Source organism: Chelonoidis abingdonii, chromosome 2 (assembly GCF_003597395.2).
Source record: "Chelonoidis abingdonii isolate Lonesome George chromosome 2, CheloAbing_2.0, whole genome shotgun sequence".
Taxonomy (NCBI): domain Eukaryota; kingdom Metazoa; phylum Chordata; order Testudines; family Testudinidae; genus Chelonoidis; species Chelonoidis abingdonii.
This window is the reverse complement of record NC_133770.1, coordinates 116473435-116492903: the sequence shown is the minus strand read 5'-3', so window position 1 is coordinate 116492903 and position 19469 is coordinate 116473435. Positions and strand designations below refer to the sequence as shown.

The following is a 19469-nucleotide window of genomic DNA, read 5'->3' as shown; positions in this document are numbered from 1 at the left end:
TGGACATTTTACTTTGGGAAATTACAAGAGCAGACAGCTTGGCTGGGGGAGTCTGGGTGAGAGGTTTAGAGCTGGTCAGGGATTTTTCAATTAAATGTTTTTTGTTTGGAAAACACCAATTTGTAAAACCCAAAACTTTTTGCAGGAACATACCAGTTTCAAAAAAACTTTTTGTGGAAACTGTTTCTCAGGATTAGGATGGTATTTCTGTTCAAAACCAGAGAAATACCCACCCTTGAATAGCTTGATGGTCAGAGTGCTTACCTGGGAGTCTGCCTGATTCAGAGTAGGGACTTAAAGCTGGGTCTCCCACATCCCAGAGAATTGCCCTAGCAAACATGCTATTGGCTAGTCTGGGGTGAGTGAGAGTGTCAGTCTGTCAGTCAGTGTCTCTCTCTCACAGAGAAACAAAACAAAAAAGTTGGAAAGTCTCAGTTTTGTCCTGATGCAAGCAAAATGAGGAAAAAATTGGTATAAGTTTCTCAAGGTGGGAAAACCATTTCCTGCCTTTCTCTAACAAGATTGGACTGAGGGTGGCTGGAGTGCAGGTGGTGTGTATGTGTTGAGGGTGAAGGGAAGGGGGCCCGAGTGAGAGTGGTGGGTTGGGGAGTCTTGGCTGGAAGTGGGGGCTTTACCTGGGCATCAGGCAGGTTCCACTCCAGCTCACTGTTGTTCCAAGGCTTCAGGTTGCCAATTTCCTCTCAGTCAGAGAGATGTGCCAATCCCACAGCAGTCCCTAGCCTCACTGGAGAAACTTTCCCACTTGTGTCCTCCTGCCCTTATCTTACAACTCCTCCCTGTGGGATAAGGGATTCACTACCCTTCTTCTTGGGGCTGGGTGTGATTCCTCTTTGGGGATACATTTTGGGGGTTTTGCTGGTAGTCCATTGGCAACTAGTTGATTATATAGTGCTAACTCTGCTCCTTGTTTACATCCACTAAATGAGCCACTTGCTCAGTATAAGAAAGCTAAAAATGTTAAATATTTTCCTAACTTAATTTTTCCATGTGATGAATAGCCACAGTTGCCAGAAGGATGTTGCAAGATCATGAATGAGCAGGGAGATAGTCTCTGTTAAAAAGTGGCCAGCACTATGAAAATATTTGAGAATTCCTTTACTAAGGGGAATATAGATGTTGACTTCTAGTAACTTTTGCAGTTGACGGAATGAAAAATAATGGTCAATTTACCAGTCAAATATTGTCAAATAATGTAAAAAATGATAAAATTTGCTAAACCATTAATTCATTAGAACAGTAAGTAAATAAAAAGAGTAAGGCCTTGTCAACACTACTGCTTAAGTTGAGATCAGTTACGTCGCTCAGGGTGTGAAAAAACCACCCCACAAGCGACGGAACTTACCTCAACATAAAGCAGTGTCTGCACTGCACTTTGTCCTCATTGAGGTGGAGTAATTATGCCGATGGAAGAGCACTCTCCCGTCAGCGTGATGTATCTTCACCAAATGCGCTAAATCGGGACCACTGCATTGATGATAATGTAGACCAGCCCTAAGCCTCCTTGCTCTCCAAAAGGCTTAACCTTAGATTCTTATACCTATTTACAAAAAACTGATTACTTAACTGAGTTATTTTAACTCAGAAAAATGCAAAACAATGAAATGAAGTTCTAAAAACTGAAAGAATGGAGCCATGATGCAATCAAAAAGCTGCCACTTCCATCAGAGCATTCTTGCTGGAATTTTTGACAATAATTGACTGTGGTCAAATATAGGCAGTCAGTTGACTAGTTAGTTGTTTGCCAATCACATTTACCAAACCCAAGTACATAAACACATGGAAACGAATACTTAAGACTATCAAAAATCTTGTATTGTCCATATAAACAACTACATAATTCTTTATCAAATACAAAGAAATGAATATTTTATCAGTACACAGCACGTTTTTTGGCAACATGTCTAAGATGAAGTGAAGAAGGCTATTTTTTCATCCTTAGCTGTTGAGAAGAGGTGATATGTGTGGTCATATTATGCTAGTTCATTCTTTCAAGTAAGATGAAGAATAAATGATAGTGAAAATGTTAAGAGAAACTCCAATGCTGTTGGGTTTTTAATAGACTATTCTACAGCATTCAAATAGAAGCAATATTATTCAGTGAAATGGGCAAATCTGACATAATATCACCATCAGTCACAGGCACAGTGATGATACTTTTATTGAAACTGACAGATATTCTTCCTTTACTATCTTACTTATTTTTCCCTACAACATTCTAGCATTTCATTGCAAAAAGGGAAAACCCAGTCCCTTAACTTTCTCTTAATAAAGCTTCCTGTCTTAAAATATTTGGTCCACAGACATTAGAGCCATGTGTAACATAATGATGGTAAAGCTCATAACTTATCTCTTTCCACTGCAGTTCTTCCACTGGATGTTGACAGGAAGTTAGCCAGGTGGAGTGGAATTGTTTACTTTGTACTTTGAAAGGTCTGGATTCTGCTCTAAATTCATTCAGTTACCTCTTATCATATTGTAATCCCTTAGCTAAAATAGACAGTAATGGGGCCTGTCATTTTTATTTGCTCTAGGACTTAGCTGTTAGAGAATTCCCTGCTATAATAGGCTACTACTCTCAGTTCAAACTTGCCTTCTACGCAGAAGTTTTAGTGCTCTGTATTTCATACCTCACGTTGTGTGTTATACATCTCATTTCTCCAAATTTTTAAAACTTTTTGGATAGAAAATTATTGCAACCCAATCCAGATCTTAGTTGCTAATTTTAGTTTTCTAACACATGTTGCAGACTTATGAAATAAATATGTATATGTCAACCTGTCCTGTGTGGAGTGGAGCATTAGCATACTCATTATGTGAAACATCCATATATAAGTTGTGGATGTGTAAACACTAGTGATTTACAGATGGGGTAAAACTTTCTCAGAACAGGTATGGCTTGTGTTTGAGCCCAAGATTCTGTTCTGACCATTCTGACAAGTAGCATCTAATATCTTTTATCTGGATCTCTGCAGCTGCATCATCCATATGGAACATAGATGTTTTGGTGAGGTCATAGAGTATGATGTGTACTGTAAGGAAGCCAGATTCTAATCTATGTAAATTCTTGGGAGTGCAGTCCATTATTCACTTATATATTTGTAAAGTCCCTATAACAGTGTGGCCCCAATACTGTTCAGACCCTAATTATTATTAAAGGTGACCTTCAGAAGAGAAGAAAAAGGGTTTGTTCTTATTTCTTTTTTAAAACTTTATACTGTATAAAGAAGGCATGACAGTGTTTTTCATTGGATATTTTTTGCCTTAAAAAATTATTTTGGTATTTTCCCTGCTTGTGATTTTACTTTAGGAATTCAGGTCTTGTCTATATTGGAGGATGGTGCGGATAACTGAAGAACTGGTAGCATTATGATACCAGAGATACCATTCAAGCAAAACCTTATTGAGAGGGAAGGTGATATTAGTTCAGACTGTTGATTTAAAGCTCTTTGCTTTTTTGTTCATGTTAACACTTAACAAACCTTAGGAAGAAAATGTATTTGACAGCGGTTCAGTGCTTCCCCCCCACCAGTTAAAGGTTGAGAGAGTTTGTAGATGGTATCTTCTGAGACTTCCAGTAAGTCTTCCAGCAAAACCAGACTTGCCATTCAGGACATTCTGAAGGTTGAAAACAAGCAGGGACAAAACATTTTCCAGGCCTTCTTTATGCATGATAAAGCAGCAAAGCAAGTAACTAAAAAGGGTCAAACCCAATTTTTTTCCTTTGCAGGTCACCTTTGAGGGCTTTGTAGCTCAAGACCAGGACTTTGAATTCTTTTATGAAGCAAATGGGGAGCCAGTGGAGTTTTCAAAGCACAGGTGTGTGGTGTATTTGTCAGCCTATATTGCGTAAGAAGCATGCTGATGCAGTTGTACCAACTTCAGTCTTCAGTTGGCAGTTGCAGTCATCCTCATTGTGTTCCAATAGGTACAGTTTATTGGCTGTATCTTGACATAAATGCGTCTCTTATCTTATATGGCTGTTCTATTTTGGGGAAATATTGGTTGTTACCATTATTGAGGAATTACTCACAGTACTTTTCTTCAAGGAGATAGAAAGTGATTAAATAAACAAAGAAGTAACTGGAAATTGTCCTAATTCTCCTTTGCACCAGATTTTCGAAACAGAGAGGACAAAAATAGATTTATCCCAAATGATTTCTAACATTCTGTTGTTAAATAAATATGTCCTTCCGACAAAATCTAGCAAGTTTTCTCTCCAATGGAAATGATATGGTATAATAACGATTTCATTTCTGCAATGACCTTGGGAAGAATAGTGCTATTAATTCCAACCAGGTCCTTAAAAACTAAGAACATTGGGCCTGATTCATTATTGTTACACTAGTATAAAAACCAAGTGCAACTCCATTGAAGACATTCTCAGTTGGTGATGTCCATTAAGTTGCTCCAGTTTTACACCAGTGTAATGCAGTGATGAATCAGGCCCAATCTGAATATGATTACTGCCATATTATACACACCTTGATGAAGACTAATAAAAGACATGAAGACAGTGATGATGTCTCAGATAACTGTCAAAATGCAGGTAGCTATTTTTCCTTGCCTTCAACATTCTAAATATAAAAATTGTTATAGAACTTCCCATAGAAAAATAAATTTCAAAATGGAATTACAATTAATCTTCCTTACCTTTCAAGGGCACTGATAACTTGCTCAGAGTCCAAATTGGAGCAGGGGAATGTAGTGTAGTAGGAGAAGAGCACTACCTAATTTCTACTCTTGTATCATCCTCAAAGGACCCCTTCTAAGCAGTGGCTCCTTGATGCACTTGGACCCTCACAACTTGAAGTCCATTAGCCTGAGCTCCAGCTTTTAAAAGGAGGCAGACCCTCTGCAGAAGTTATCAAAAAGAGTTCTTGTGGAATCCCCCAACTCCAGGCAGCTTCATACTAAGACTTCTGGAATTCACCCTTTTGTGTTCACATTCTGAGTTGGGATAGTGATTGAGTTCCAGTCAATAGCTTGTAACGTAGCCAAGTAAGTTTTCATTCTTGGCAAAGATGCCATGAAGTCTTCACTTCCGTTTCCATTTCAATTCCTCTGGCTGTATGTCAGTAATAAGAGCTTCTGATTTTTTGCTTAGAGGCTAGGGCCTGCGTTCCATGGGCATATGAAATTCGGGCTTCTAAGCTGGTGTGCTTCCAGCATTTATGGCAGCAGAGGCCAATACTGTTTTTTTCTTGACAGACTTTCAGTGCTCTTGGCCATCTCAGCCATCCAGGCAACTGCAGCCTATAGGAAGGAGTAGGGTGATAAGGGCTATTACTTGGGTTCAATGGACCTGTAAGAAGACTAACACCATTAAGGAGAAACATCCAGACACTGGCTATGGCGGACTTTAGCCCAGTTTTTGCAGAAGCGATCCAAAACAGCTGGGTTTAAGTTGATAGCAGTTCATGAATCTGCAAGGACTAAAATTGCCCGCTATTTTGGAAAGCACTGAATAGTGGTATAATGGACCCCTCGTGCATCTGAGTTTGCTTCTCAAAGGAGTGAGTGTAAAATGATGATGTCCAGTGCTTGCTGTTTGTTGTCCCCTGGAGAATCCTACATTTATGACAGTGCTGTATATGTAGAAGAAATGAACAGTTACAAATGTACATTAGCTGTTTAGGTTAGAACCTCATATAATGGCCTGTTTTGCTACTTATTAAATTCTTAAACATTTCTTTAAAATTGATCATTTTTTGTAAAATTATGTATAGATATGACAGATGAATTAGTAATTTGCAGTGTTATGGATGTTTAGCATAATACCACATGCAGACATTCTAAAATGTGTTAATCATTTACAATACACACAATGAAGATAATTCAAAGAGTACTGAAGCTTTCTCAGTACATTTGAAAGGTGAATAAAAAAGTGAAAAAATGGATTTTTTTTGTACTTTTTGGTTTAGAAATAAAACACTGAAGAGTAGTATTCCATGTTAGCTAAATGGTTTTCTTAAATTTTTGTAAAGGCTTCCGTATACATTTTTTTAATCCAGGTGAACTCCAAACAGTCATAGAACTGAACCTTATATATTAGAAATCCTTAAGAAAATGGAATTGTATGTACATATTTAACTTGAAATGACAATACTGATAAATGTGGACAATGCTCCTATAAATATAGCTGGGGATATGTTTTGCTGATTAATGTGTTCATTGAAGTAAAATGTTCCTCTTCTCTACAAGCAAAAAAATTTAGGAAGTTCTAATTGCATAATTTCAATCAAAAGAGCAAAGCTTGAATAATTTTGTTTCTTCTCAGAAACTTGAAATGATTACTAGCTGATTTCTTGTGAATCTGTATTTGCTGGATGAGATAAATAATTGATTATATGTATATTAATTTACAGCTATGTAATATATTTGTATAAAAATTATCATAACATTTTATTTTCACTGTGGTGGTAATTCTCAAATTCGTAAGGAGTTGGCTTCCTTGGTAATTTCTCCCAAGGGAGTCCAGGCAAGCTCTGGGCAACTAAAAGCACATTTGGAATAAATGTTCTATTTCTTTTTTATTCAGCAGGGAATTTATTTGCTATTTGGGTTATAGGTTGGCAAACTTTTAAAATAGACTTTTTACAACTAACTGTTTCATAAATTTTGCTTTTAGTTAAAACATCTATAGTAAAACTGTGGTTTTGCTATTTTATTAATTATTTTCACATGCATTTAGCAAAAGCAGAGGAAAATATGTTGAATACCAAGTATTCACTCTGATTCTGTTTTTACTTAATATAGAGTGGAAATGCCCCAACAAGAAAAGCAAGCAAAAGGAATAGGCTTCTTTTTCTGAATATTTCTGCTCCAAACTTACTGGTCCTATTAATTTATTTTATCTGTTTTTAAATAAACAGCAAAAAATGTGAGGAGAATTCCTCTTATGGTAAGGTGGCCCAAATTACCATCTGTAATTTTGTGAGGGGACTATCTTGACATGTTATCATCATTTAATATTTATGTTTTGGTAACACACCCAGATGTCTCATTCAGGAGTGATTCATGCTGGCACTGTACAGGCACATTATAAAACTTAGGACTAGTCTGTACTGGAAAAGGTTTGCCAATAGAGCACACTGTCCTAGTGTAGACAGAGCTTATATTGGCTCAAGTGCTTTTTTTTTGGTGTAGCTAATACGGTTCCCTGAACAAAATAAGCTGTACCAGCAAAGGCACTTTTTTTGCCAGTATAACTGTTTCCATAAAGGCTTTTTTTGGTATAATTTTTTTTAAAGTAATCATACTCATAAATGACATTGCTATACCAGTAAAAGTTTTAAGGGTGGACCAGGCTTGAGAGAACCACAGTGTGGGTGGAGGAATACAGAGCAGCGGAGGGAGCTGTGTGGGAGCTCCACCGAGTGGGATTGGACCAGACAATTGTCTGCCTTCAGAAGGTTATGAGTAACAGTTAAAGCATTGGGCCCAGAGTTTGAGGAAAACCTTCATTTCCTACACCCCGCTGGAATTGTATGTTTGTTTTTTATAGCCTTTCACTGCTGGTTGGGTTGTGCCTCACAAGGAGGAAGCTCCCATGGATGTGTTTTAACTTTTAAAGTCCAGTTTTCACTGATAAGATAGGCACCTGAGAGGTGTGTGCGGGGGTGGGGGAGGTGTTCAAATAAACATTTTCTAGTGAAAACAACTATAAAAGATTACCAAATATATATGGATGTCTTTTCTTTTCCGAGCAGAGAACCCTTCCTTTAAATCAATTTGTGCTCTATTATATAGTAAAATACCAGTAAAATCTTGACAATGACTTATTTTAAACACAGGTTTTCTTTTTTTAGCACTGGCTGGACCATTCTAAACCAATTAAGAAGCAAATAAAAAGTAAGTAACATGAGTCCACAAGTTTTTTTATTCCTCCCCTAAGAATTCAGTTTAGAGTATTCGTTAACATGATTGTGAGGCTCCAAATGTTTCCATAATATAGTGAATATTCCTCAGACAGTGGTTTCAAGTTAATGTTTGGCTGGCTGGCTAAATTTTTTTTATATAAAAGCAAGGGTCACAATGAGTAATGGACCAATCTTCAACTCTCTTCTTTAAATGATTTTTATTTACCACTTTTGTGAATGCCAAAAGTCCCTTCCTCTTTTCTAGCGGAAAATCCCTGCCTGGAGTTACTTTGTCATAAACCAGGCCTGGGGAGCAAACATTAGCTTAGGTTGCTGCTAATAGATTCAGCAGCCAAATATCAGTTTAGAAAAGCTTATGTGATTTCTTATAGGTGCCTATTAATAATAGTTAGAGGCATGGGGGGAGAATAAGAGGAAGCTCTCCCCTTTCTTGTAACCCCTAAATTACATGAAATTAGAAATTGGCCTGGAAAAAAAGAAATGGTGGCAGGAGGGACCTGAGGGTTGGCAGTTCCTACTGGAAGTTGCAGAAGTCCTTGGAGTTTCATGTCCAGGTAGCCTCTGCTGCCTCCCCTTACATCTTTATTGGTGTACTTTCACCTGGTTAAATGTACATAGTTCCTGGATATGTTTGCGATCCTGTGAGCTGGACTCATGTCACTGGTGGCAAGTGGATGCCAAGAGAGGAGATCCTGAGATCATTATTGACAGGGATTGTTAACTCTTTCCTAGTAAGGTAAAGATGCCAACTCTTTCCTAGAGGGTAAAGATGCCAACCACCCTTAAACTATGATTCAACCCTGGCTCAATAAACTGTCCCTTGAAACATCTGTGTTCATCTGATTTCTCCAACTTCATGGATCCCTACTAATCTGGACTCAGGCCTGGGTATGATACAGAGACAGCAATAGTGTCCTTGGGCAATAAATATCTGCTAGCAATGGATAAGGCCAGGTGTCCATGTTGATTTTGAGATCTAACAACTACTGTAGGTATGGCTGATCACAAGATGCTACTGACCAATTTGCAACATCTGGAAGGAGTGGACACAGGTTTTTCTTCAGTGCTCTCTGTTCTTTCCATTCTCAGGGGTCTCAGAGTATTGGAGCTGCTCACCCACTTCTAGTGGCCCTTTCATGCAAGGCCTGCAGAGCACTATGCTTTCACTCTTACCACTTCTTGTGTGTATGAGGCTAATAGGGTAGATTGTGAAGAAATGTAGGGTCCATTGCCATTGATAGCTCTGGTGCTTGACTTGACCTTGCCTTTTCATGACATCTCAACCTGCTTCTCTGTATTTGGTTACATGATCAGCAAGTGCTTATTCTCTGATATGCCAAGGAAAAGGCAAAATGATCCTAGAGGGAAGAATCAAATATTTTCTGCACAAAGACATTTTTAACAGATTTAGTTTCATTGCTTTCATGGTGTCTGGCCCAATTAGGGGATTGTATGAGAACAAGCTGGCTCAGACCCATACTAGAGAAGGTAGTGGGGAAACAACTTGTTGGGGGTTGTAACAGCTCCATCTCTCAGCACAGTATGTCTTTTCCTTGCCAAAATGGTTTGCATTTTTGGAGAAGTTTGAGTCCTCAGTTGTCTTTGGACAGTGGTGCATATGGCTTTTTTTTTCCACCAGCAGCAGCTAGTGTTAAGAGTCAGTGCCCTGAGAAGGTAGATCTCACCAGTAAACTTTGTCACCTACAGTTTTGACTTCTGAAACACCTCTTCTTGGGTTTACCCTTGAAGACAACTTTAAAGCTTCAACTAGTACAGCTTTTGGCTGCCCATTAGCCTACTAGATTGGGTGATCAATAGGCCTTAGAAACTACAGCAGTGATTGTCATCATATAAGCATCTAGATAGAGAGGTGGTGGATTCTCCATTTCTTAATGTCTTCAAACAAAGACTGGATGCCTTTCTGGAAGATATACTTTAGCCACACATGCACCATGATAGCCCAAATCAGCAAAGACATATTTGCTGAACCTTTTTAGCTGGAGAACTAAGGTGGGGAGGTCACTCTGTCATGCCCATCAGAGCTTGAATTTTTCCAACATTCCCAGGACAGTGTAAGGCACATCTTTTTGGACAAATATTTGCTTGACAAATGATCCATGGCTTAATTACTTATTATATTGGCTGTGGTAGCACACTAAAATCCCCACAACAGGCACATAGTTATTTCTTGTTGTAAGTATTTTTAATTTAAGACACATAGTCAAATGTTACTGTGATAAGGACACTTTAAAATATAATTATTTGTTGTTAAATTTTTCTTGCTCTTTGGGATCACCAGATCTCTGTAAACTTCTGTTTTGAATCTTTGTGTATACAGTTGGACCTCCATACACTTTGCATTTTCGAATTAAATATTACTCATCAGAACCGAACAACCTTCACGAGGAGTTTACAAGGTAGGAAATAACTGTGATTGCTAAACTGATGTCTAACAATGGGGTGTATAAGGTATTTGGGGATTAAACTGTGGGGAAGGGAGAAATTTGGGTTATATGTGCTTCCTTGTTAGAATAGGCATCATGTTCAATCTTCTAGTTGGTGTTTTATGACAGTCTATGAACCATACCCTACTTTCCATTTTTTGCCCAGACCTGCTGTTTTGGCCTCTCAGGTGTTTTTGGATGGAGGGGCAGGTGGACCAGAGCAGTGGTATTTCCCTCCAACTCTCCATGTGTTTTAGGCTTTTTGACTTTGGAAAGGGAGCCATGACTGGGTAGGTAGGAGCTGAACCTGGAGAAGGACTTTCTACAGTAGTATTGCCTATCAAACCCATGGTTGGTGGGGGAATAGGAGTGGGGTTTCCAGTGTATAATGCTGACAGCTGGGCTCTGTGCTTTTCTCTGCTGTGAAATGTAGAGGTGGTCAAATAAAAGTCAAATGGGTCAAAGAAAGACCCCAAAGCAGCAGAATTTTGGGAGGATTGGGAGCAATGCTAACAGCTCAATCTTCTCTACCCCTTTTTCCTCCTCCCTCCCCCAACTTTGTTCAAGGTGGATGACCTGTGGTCTTTGAGAACATTCCGTACTTGTTAAGTGAGGAGCCCTCCACAATTCAGGAGAAATTCTGTATCATGAAAAAGAGCCAATTGTAATTGCCCACTTATTTACTCTGAAACCTCTATAGAAGCCTTAATATACATTACCAATTACAGCAGTAGCAATAAACTGATAAAATGACACACATTTTCATACGGGTCATAATTAACCTATGGAACTCACTGCCACTGATATAATTGAGTTCAAGAGTTCAGTACAGTTCCTAAAAGGATTAGACATCTGCATATAATGAGAAGATTCATAGTTACATTATGTAGGATGATATATAAAAAACATATTAGAATAGATATACACCCTCATACTTCAGGGTTTAAACTGGTGTTAAATTTCCCCAATAAGCAGGTTATTCCATTGTCTATCACAGGATTTCTTTTACATTTCTCGGAAGCATCTGATGGCAGTCATTTTCAGAGAAAGGGCACTAGACTAAATGGATCTTCGATGTGATCTAGTAAGGCAGTTCCTATAAAGCACTATAAACTTTATATTTTGGACTATAAGCTTCTGGAGCTGTATAATCCAATCACTGCTAAAAAGGAAAATTCTAATTTTTTTAATGAACCTCCACTCTAGCTAGGTTGTATTTCCTAACATCCTGTAGAGTTAGGTAAGAGACTAGGAGAGCAGGTGCAAATTCAGTGCAAGGGAAGGGGGGAAGATTTATAGTGGTAACAAAATGAGCTAATTGAAGAAGAAATGACACTAGATCTTTGTCCTGTATAAAGATATTTTTAACAGATGGAGATGCCTTTTGAGGCTGTAAAAATAATGTGGACACAGGTAATACTTTTATGGGAAAGTGATGACATTTCTTAAAATTTAATGCACTGAGGAAGGCATCTGCTGGCATTTTTGTCTACAGGGCTTCATTAGTTTTAGTTGGAATAACAATGGGTTGTTTCTTTTGAAGAATGTAATTTGCTGCTTGAAGTGGGATACCCGAAAATGAGATGCAGTAGTAGGGTTGCACAGAAAAAGAAAATAACAGAGTCAGGTATGAAGAGGGTTGCGGTATTCCTCAGGGTAGCAAAGTGGTGGTATTGCCTGGATTATCCCCCCCAAATTTACCAGCATTCATGTTGTTTCGAAATCCTGGAGCAAATAATAGGGACAGATTTTCTAAGCCCAGATTTCTGGGGTAGTGCACAATTAATTTTACATATACAAATACTGACATGTAAGTGGCAACCAAGGTATCAGCTGTGTATGTAAGTTAGGCATGTGTAAAAATCTGACCCCTACTCTTTTTCCATGAGCTTTTCTGCTGCATAGGGCATAGAAAAGCTTGCTAAACATGCCTTTGGTTCCTGTTCCCCTGTCTATTTTGAACTGATTCAGTCTTTTAAATATTGAAAGGTCAGCTCACAATTTCCCAAACACATGAATGTGAAAAATCAGTTTGTTCGTCACAAGGTGCTGGTGACTCACAGTGCCTGATCCTTCCTATTCTGTTCCCAACATATCTTTCAATGCCAACAGAGAAATTCATAGAGACATTCGCTAGGCTCTTCTTTTTGAAGACTGGAGACATGCATCATGCTGCTTTGAGCCCAGATGTCATACTCATTTCTTTCACCTCTTAACTCGCCCCTCAGCGGGTAGGAGAGGCTGGGCAGCCCCAACCCTTGCCATCCCCTAACCTCAAAGAGGGACACCCTGCTCCAGAAGACCCAAGGCAGGAGCCACTTTGGCTTGGTCTACACTACCACTTATGTCGGTATAACTTATTTCACTTGGGGGTGTGAATAAGCCACCCCCTGAGTGACGTAAGTTACGCTGACCTAAGTGCTTGTGTAGACAGTGCTATGTCAGTGGGATAGCATCTTCTTCCGACTTAGCTACCACCTTTCATAGAGGTGGATTTATTATACCAATGGGAGAGCTCTTTCCCATCAGAATAGAGCATCTACACCAGATGTGCTACTAGCCCTTAGTGTGCGATTGCTGGGTCGGGGGAGGAAAGACCAGGTGAGATGCCCCAGGCAGCAAGGTGATTGTGAGATTTTCCCCAACCCATGAACCTTTTAATAAAAATAAAACAAACGAATCCTCAGGCTTAGGAAAGAGTGGCATGTGGATAGGGCATTAGTCTGGGAGACCCAGATTCAGTTACCTGCTCCACCACAGATGCCCTGTGTGGCCTTGGGCAGTCACTAGATCTCTATGAGCCTCCACATCCCCATCTACAAAATGAGGATCTCTGAGTTAAGGAGTTTATTTACAATTAAAGATTGTGAGGCATGTAGGGTATGTCTACACTGCAATGTAAGCCCAGGGTTAGTGGGACTTGAGACAATTGACCTGTGTTAAGTAGCTCTGGGCATGAGCGTCTACATTGTATTTTAACCCTATGTTAAGAGCTTTCTAACCCGTGCTTGAACCTAGGGCTCTGGTGTCCACAATGCAGTGTGCAGCCCCAAGTCAATGTAACCAAATCCCAGAGACCTTAGCACCCACCCTCCTCCCCCTGAAATGTGGCCATTCTAGCCCTAGAACCATGCTGCACTGTGGAAAAACTTCACTGCCCACCCTACACATTACCAGGAAGCAGCTCGCTTTGCAAAAGACTTGATCAGTTCACTCTCCATTGCAAACCCAGGAGGTTGTCTGATAGTGTGCTTGCAGATCGGTAATCAGAAGAGAATGGGTGAATGCTAAAATTGAACTTCTGCCAAAAGGGAATGGGGCTTCCATTTCAAAAGAGTGGATTTCAGATTGTTGGGATAGAGAGGAGTAGGGAAATTGTCCCATGGAATTGTGGGATACTTCCAGCTGACTCCAGGGAACAGAAATAACCTGTGCCTGCTGGTGAGGAGTGGTGGGGAGGACAACGTGAAGGCAGCCTGCTTCAGCAGTGATACTGCTGTGAGTATGCTCAGTACAAGCCAAGCAGCAAATCTGGGGAGGCACGTGACACCCCTCCCCCTGTGTGCCTCACTTCTGCCTGAGAACTGTAGCTACACTGCAAAGCAAAGAGGTTTGGACCCTGGGTCCCACCTTGACTCAAGCTTGGATCCTCCAGCCCTGCAGGGTCCTGCGATTCTGAGTTCAAGTCCTGGGTTAGCGCAATTGCAGTGTAGACACAAAGGAAGTTTTCCCTGAGCTTGGGCTCAGACACAGCTTGCATTGCAATGTAGGCATACCTCTAGATGCTACAGCAATGAGTGCCATGTAAGTACCAAAGATAGGCCCACATATTTAGTTTCTATCTCCACTCTTCATGGAATCTTTGTTCTTCTCTCATTCAAAGCTCTTTTAATTTTTAAAATAAAGCCATAATTGCATTTAGACTTCATAACTCATTTAGGCTGCAATTCAGAACAGCACTTAAGTATGGACTTATGTCCCACTAGCTCCATGCTAAAGTTGAGTACATGTTTTCCTAAATAAGGATGGGTTCCTGAAATGCTACTTTACAACTTCATCCTGCGATATGTCGAGCACTTCTGCAAGTTGTAGAATGTTCTGAACTTCCACTGACTTCAGTGAGAGTTAAGGGTACTTAGCATCCCATAGGTGTGTGCAGTGTTCTTTATAATTGATCCGAAGGCTCATATAACTTACAAAATCAGTTTATGGAAATGTCTTGACTAAGAGCGTACTCTTGACAAAGGGATGAGAGCTGAAAAGATGACTCTGTATGCATTTGATTGTTTGCTTATATTTATTTATTTAATGTATTTGTTAGGTACCTGTTTGTATTACAGCTCCGGCAAGACATTCTTTCAGGAAAGTAAGTACATTTTTGTTGCTGTAACCTTGCTTAAAGTGTAAGTAAAAGAGCACCATTTTAAGGGATAAAAGTATTACTTTAAGCCCATAAGCTCTTGCTGATCCTTTCTGTTATTCAAAGATGTATATAAGAAATTGTAAATTGCATTTACTGATCCAGTGTTCTCTTGTACCTTTTTTTCTTTTTCTATTAGAATACAGATACATATACATATACATTAATGATAACCAAATTAATAAAATCTAGTGGACTAAGAACTTTTTCATTTGGTGAGAAGGTTGTAGAAACATATCTGTGCATACAATATTATGCAGAGCTTTCTGTGTCATAGCTTTAACAATTCTATTATCCTTAATGGCTATTTACATGTTACAGATGTAATTGTAAGTGAGCATTATGCTGCAATTAGCCATTGTTAAATATTCAAAAATAAAATACACTCATACAACATGATTAAAATAAATAAACTTCTATGAATCATACTAATCCTATGTATCCTGTTATCTTACATATATGTCAATATCAGATTTGAAATTGAAATGAGAAATAGTCAAAATAGGACCCTTAAAAGAAACTGAGAAGCCCTGAGAGCACTTAATTTGAGCAATATTTGGTGGTGAAATTGGACATTGTGTTCTGTACGGAGTGGAAGATGGGAGTGATCAGCAAGAAAAGCTACCTTATTGAGGTCAGAACATGTAGGGATAAAGTGAGAAAGGCCAAAAGCCATGTTCAGTTGGTCCTTGCAAAGGGATTTAAAACTAGTGGTAAAAGATTCTATTGCCATATAAATGAGAACAAAACAAAGAAAGAAGAAGTGGGACTGCTAAACACTGAGGCTCGAGTGGAGGTTAAGGATAATCTAGGCATGGCCAAATATCTAAAAAAATATTTTGCCTCAGTCTTTAATGAGGCTAATGAGGAGCTTTGGGATAATGGTAGGATGACAAATAGGAATGAAGATATGGAGGTAGATATTACCACATCGGAGGTAGAAGCCAAACTCGAACAGCTTAATGGGATGAAATCGAGGGGGGCCCAGATAATCTTCATTCAAGAATATTAAAGGAAGTGGCACATGAAGTTGCAAGGCCATTAGCAAGAATTTTTAATGAATCTGTAAACTCAGGGGTTGTACCATATGACGGGAGAATTGCTAACATAGTTCCTATCCTTAAGCAAGTGAAAAAAAGTAATCCAGGCAACTACAGACCTGTCAGTTTGAAATCTGTAATATGCAAGGTCATGTAAAAATGTTTGAAAGAGAAAATAATTAAGGACATTGAGGTCAGTGGTAATTGGGACAAACTACAACATGGTTTTACAAAAGGTAGATCGTGCCAAACCAACCTGATCTTCTCCTTTGAGAAGATAACAGATTTTTTAGACAAAGGAAACACAGTGGATCTAATTTACCTCAATTTCAGTGCAGATACGGTTCCACGTGGGGAATTATTAAGTAAATTGGAAAAGATGGGGATCAATATGAAAATTGAAAGGTGGATAAGGAACTGGTTAAAGGGGCGACTACAACGGGTTTGTACTGAAAGGTGAACTGTCAGACTAGAGGGAGGTTACTAGTGGAGTTCCTCAGGGATTGGTATTCGGACCAATCTTATTTAATCTTTTTATTACTGACCTTGGCATAAAAAGTGTGAATGTGCTAATAAAGTGTGTGGATGGAGACAAACCTGGGAGTATTGCCAATACAGAGAAGGACCAGATATCATACAGGAAGATTCTGGATGACCATGTAAACTCTAGTAATAGGATGAAATTTATAGCTGAAAAATGAAGAAATCATGCGTTTAGATTAATAACAAAAATTATTGTTATAAGGTGGGGACGCATCTTTAGAAGTAAAGAGGCGGAGAAGCGAACCTTTGGAGTATGGTTATAACATTCATGAGTATGAGCCACCAATTGATGATAAGCCTGAAAAAAGTAATCGTGGTCTTGGGATCGATCAAGCGAGTTTTCCAGTCAGAGATAGGACGGTGTTCAGTATGTTATACAAGCCGCAGGTGAGACCTCATTGATATTGTGGGGCAGTTTCTGGGTCTCCATGTTTAAGAAGGATGAATTCAAACTGGAACAGGTACAGAGAAGGGCTACTAGGATGATCCTAGGAATGGAAAACCTGTCTTATGAAAGGAGACTGAAACAGCTTGGCTTGTTTAGCCTAACCAAAAGAAGGCTCAGGGGGGATATGATTGCTCTTTATAAATATATCAGAGGGATAAATATCAGGGAGGGAGAGGAATTATTTAAGCTTAGTACCAGTGTGGACACAAGAACAAATGGATATAAACTGGACGCTAGGAAATTTAGAGTTGAAATTAGATTAGAGTTAAGTTCTGGAACAGCCTTCCAAAGGGAGTAGTGGGGGCAAAAGACCTGTCTGGCTTCAAGACTAAGCTTGATAAGTTTATGGAGGGGATGGTATAATGAGAGAGCCTAATTTTGGCAATTAATAGTCTTTGACTATTAGCAGTAAATATGCCCAGTGGCTTGTGATGGAATGTTAGATGAGGTGGGATCTGAGTTACTACAGAAAATTCATTCCTGGGTGTCTGACTGGTGAGTTTTGCCCACATGCTCAGGGTTTAGCTGATCACCATATTTGTGGTCGGGAATGAATTTTCCTCCAGGACAGATTGGCAGAGGCCCTGGGGGATTTTTGCTTTCCTCTGCAGCATGGGGCACAGGTCACTTGCTGGAAGATTCTCTGCATCTTTAAACCATGATTTGAGGACTTCAGTGGGTCACACACAGGAGTGGGTGGGTGAGCTTCTGTAGCCTGCGTTGTGCAGGAGGTCAGACTAGATGATCATAATGGTCCCTTCTGACCTTAAAGTCTCTGATTCTATGTATGTTTAAAAAGAGAGAGAGAGTATACATTTTCATTTCCAAGTAGCAAGTTCCAGAAGAGAAACCTCATACTTCATTTGGTTTGGAGAAATAATTTTTACACGAAGGACATAATCCTTTTAAAATTGCTCCTTTCTTCAGTCATAGAAGAGCAAGAAAAAGATTTGGTTAAAAAATATCTAAAGTACAGTAAATATTGTATTTTTTGTGTTTTTTAGGGGACTAGAAGATTTCAATATGAACCAGAAGTTTATTATTTATTATACAATAGAACAAGTGGCACATACAAATGGGAAAATGATTATACTCCATGTGTAATTAGGGCAAAGAATGTCTTGATCTGTATGTTTATTTAAAATGTAATGTGAGCTTGCCATTCTTGTCGGTATGACAGAGGCATGAGAGTGGAAAAAACACTCAATAATAATGTCAACACTTCTTATTTAAGACACTTGGGAAAAAAAGTTTTTTACAGCTTCACTCTTGTTGACAAATGTAATTGTGCATTTGTGAGGGGGGTGTGTGTGTGTATGTATGTGTGTGTGTATATATATATATATATATATATATATATATATATATAAACATTGATTTATTTTAAAAGTTGTAAAGAAAAATATTTAATCTTAGACTAGGGTGTTTCCTAGAATCTATTGTAGGAATACTACCTATTTCCTGCTTCTGGATTAATGTTTTGAGTATTAGTTTAAACATGATTCATAGTTGAGCATATCATGTTTTCAGTATTAATGAGAAATTACTAAACCAAGAAATTAGTAGTTTAATTACTAACTTGTAACTGAGATTAACTAAATGGACATATTAGTATTTGAATTATCTAAATACCTTGCAATTTAACTGATACTTTGGAGTCAATATTTTATTTTCAGTTAGATTGTTGGAGAACTCTTTTATATTCTTCTGGAGAAAGCGCTTCTATAAAGTATACTTTAAGAAATGTGCATATTTTTATTGTTTGTTTCATCTCTTTAAAGACTGAAATGTCCGTATGACACTGCTGTGGAACTAGCAGCTCTGTGTCTTCAAGGTATGTGACTATTCAGAAGTAATTTGCATAACCTTTTATTTTAAAAAGTTGACCAACAATTTCTTCACATATTTTTGCCTTTTGTCATGAATAGGCACTAATTGACTGTACATTTGTTTAAGTGACAGCTATTTTTATTGTGGTTAGTCATTAGTATCATAAATTTGCGGAGCTTTAGAATCTGACTCACAATCAGACATTTTGTGAAACTTTTGTAATGAAACTCAGTTCAGTTCTTTGTTTTGAAATTATGTGCCATGGCTTGACTGAGCATTGGGCATGGTCGAAAGTCCACTTAGATCAAAAGGAGTCTTTCCATTAAATATAATGGGCTTTGGATCCTCCAGATTGAGTGTTTTGGGGGGTGAATTTATGGCCCAAATTCAATAATAGGGACCAATTAGTGGTTTTGGATTAGATTGACTATGAAATTTTGGATTCAGTTCAACACTGGATTAGGAACAAAATTCAGGGAAGACAAGACCAGGCAAAAGTAGTAATAATAACAACAACAACATCATTTCCCATGAAATTGTGATCCATATTGCACAGTTTTGTTCATACTGTGAACTTACACAAAGATGATAAAGAAATTGTTTACTCCCTTTTCTTTTCATTCATATTGCTTCTTTACTCTCTCAGCATGGACCTTCTGGGTTCAAGTCCAGAGCCCACGTTAGCTTCAAATTTGTTATGCACTTATTTTTATCTGTGGAGACTCTAGAATATCACAAGCACCGGTAACTTCATCTGAATTTTAGACAAGGAGAACTGTTCATAGAACAGCTTGACATGTCTGCAGTTCTGATAATCAAAGGTTGGAGAATTATATCTCTACT

At 38.6% G+C, this 19469-nt stretch overlaps 1 protein-coding gene across 1 annotated transcript in view; it reads left to right on the top strand.

Moving 5' to 3' along the window:
* EPB41L4B (erythrocyte membrane protein band 4.1 like 4B) overlaps positions 1 to 19469 on the top strand; it is a 305664-nt gene that overhangs the window by 122689 nt on the left and 163506 nt on the right. Inside the window, 4 exon segments of the mRNA XM_075063387.1 lie at positions 7830 to 7872; positions 10240 to 10318; positions 14667 to 14711; positions 18578 to 18630. Of these exon segments, the coding sequence (XP_074919488.1) occupies positions 7830 to 7872; positions 10240 to 10318; positions 14667 to 14711; positions 18578 to 18630 (220 nt within the window).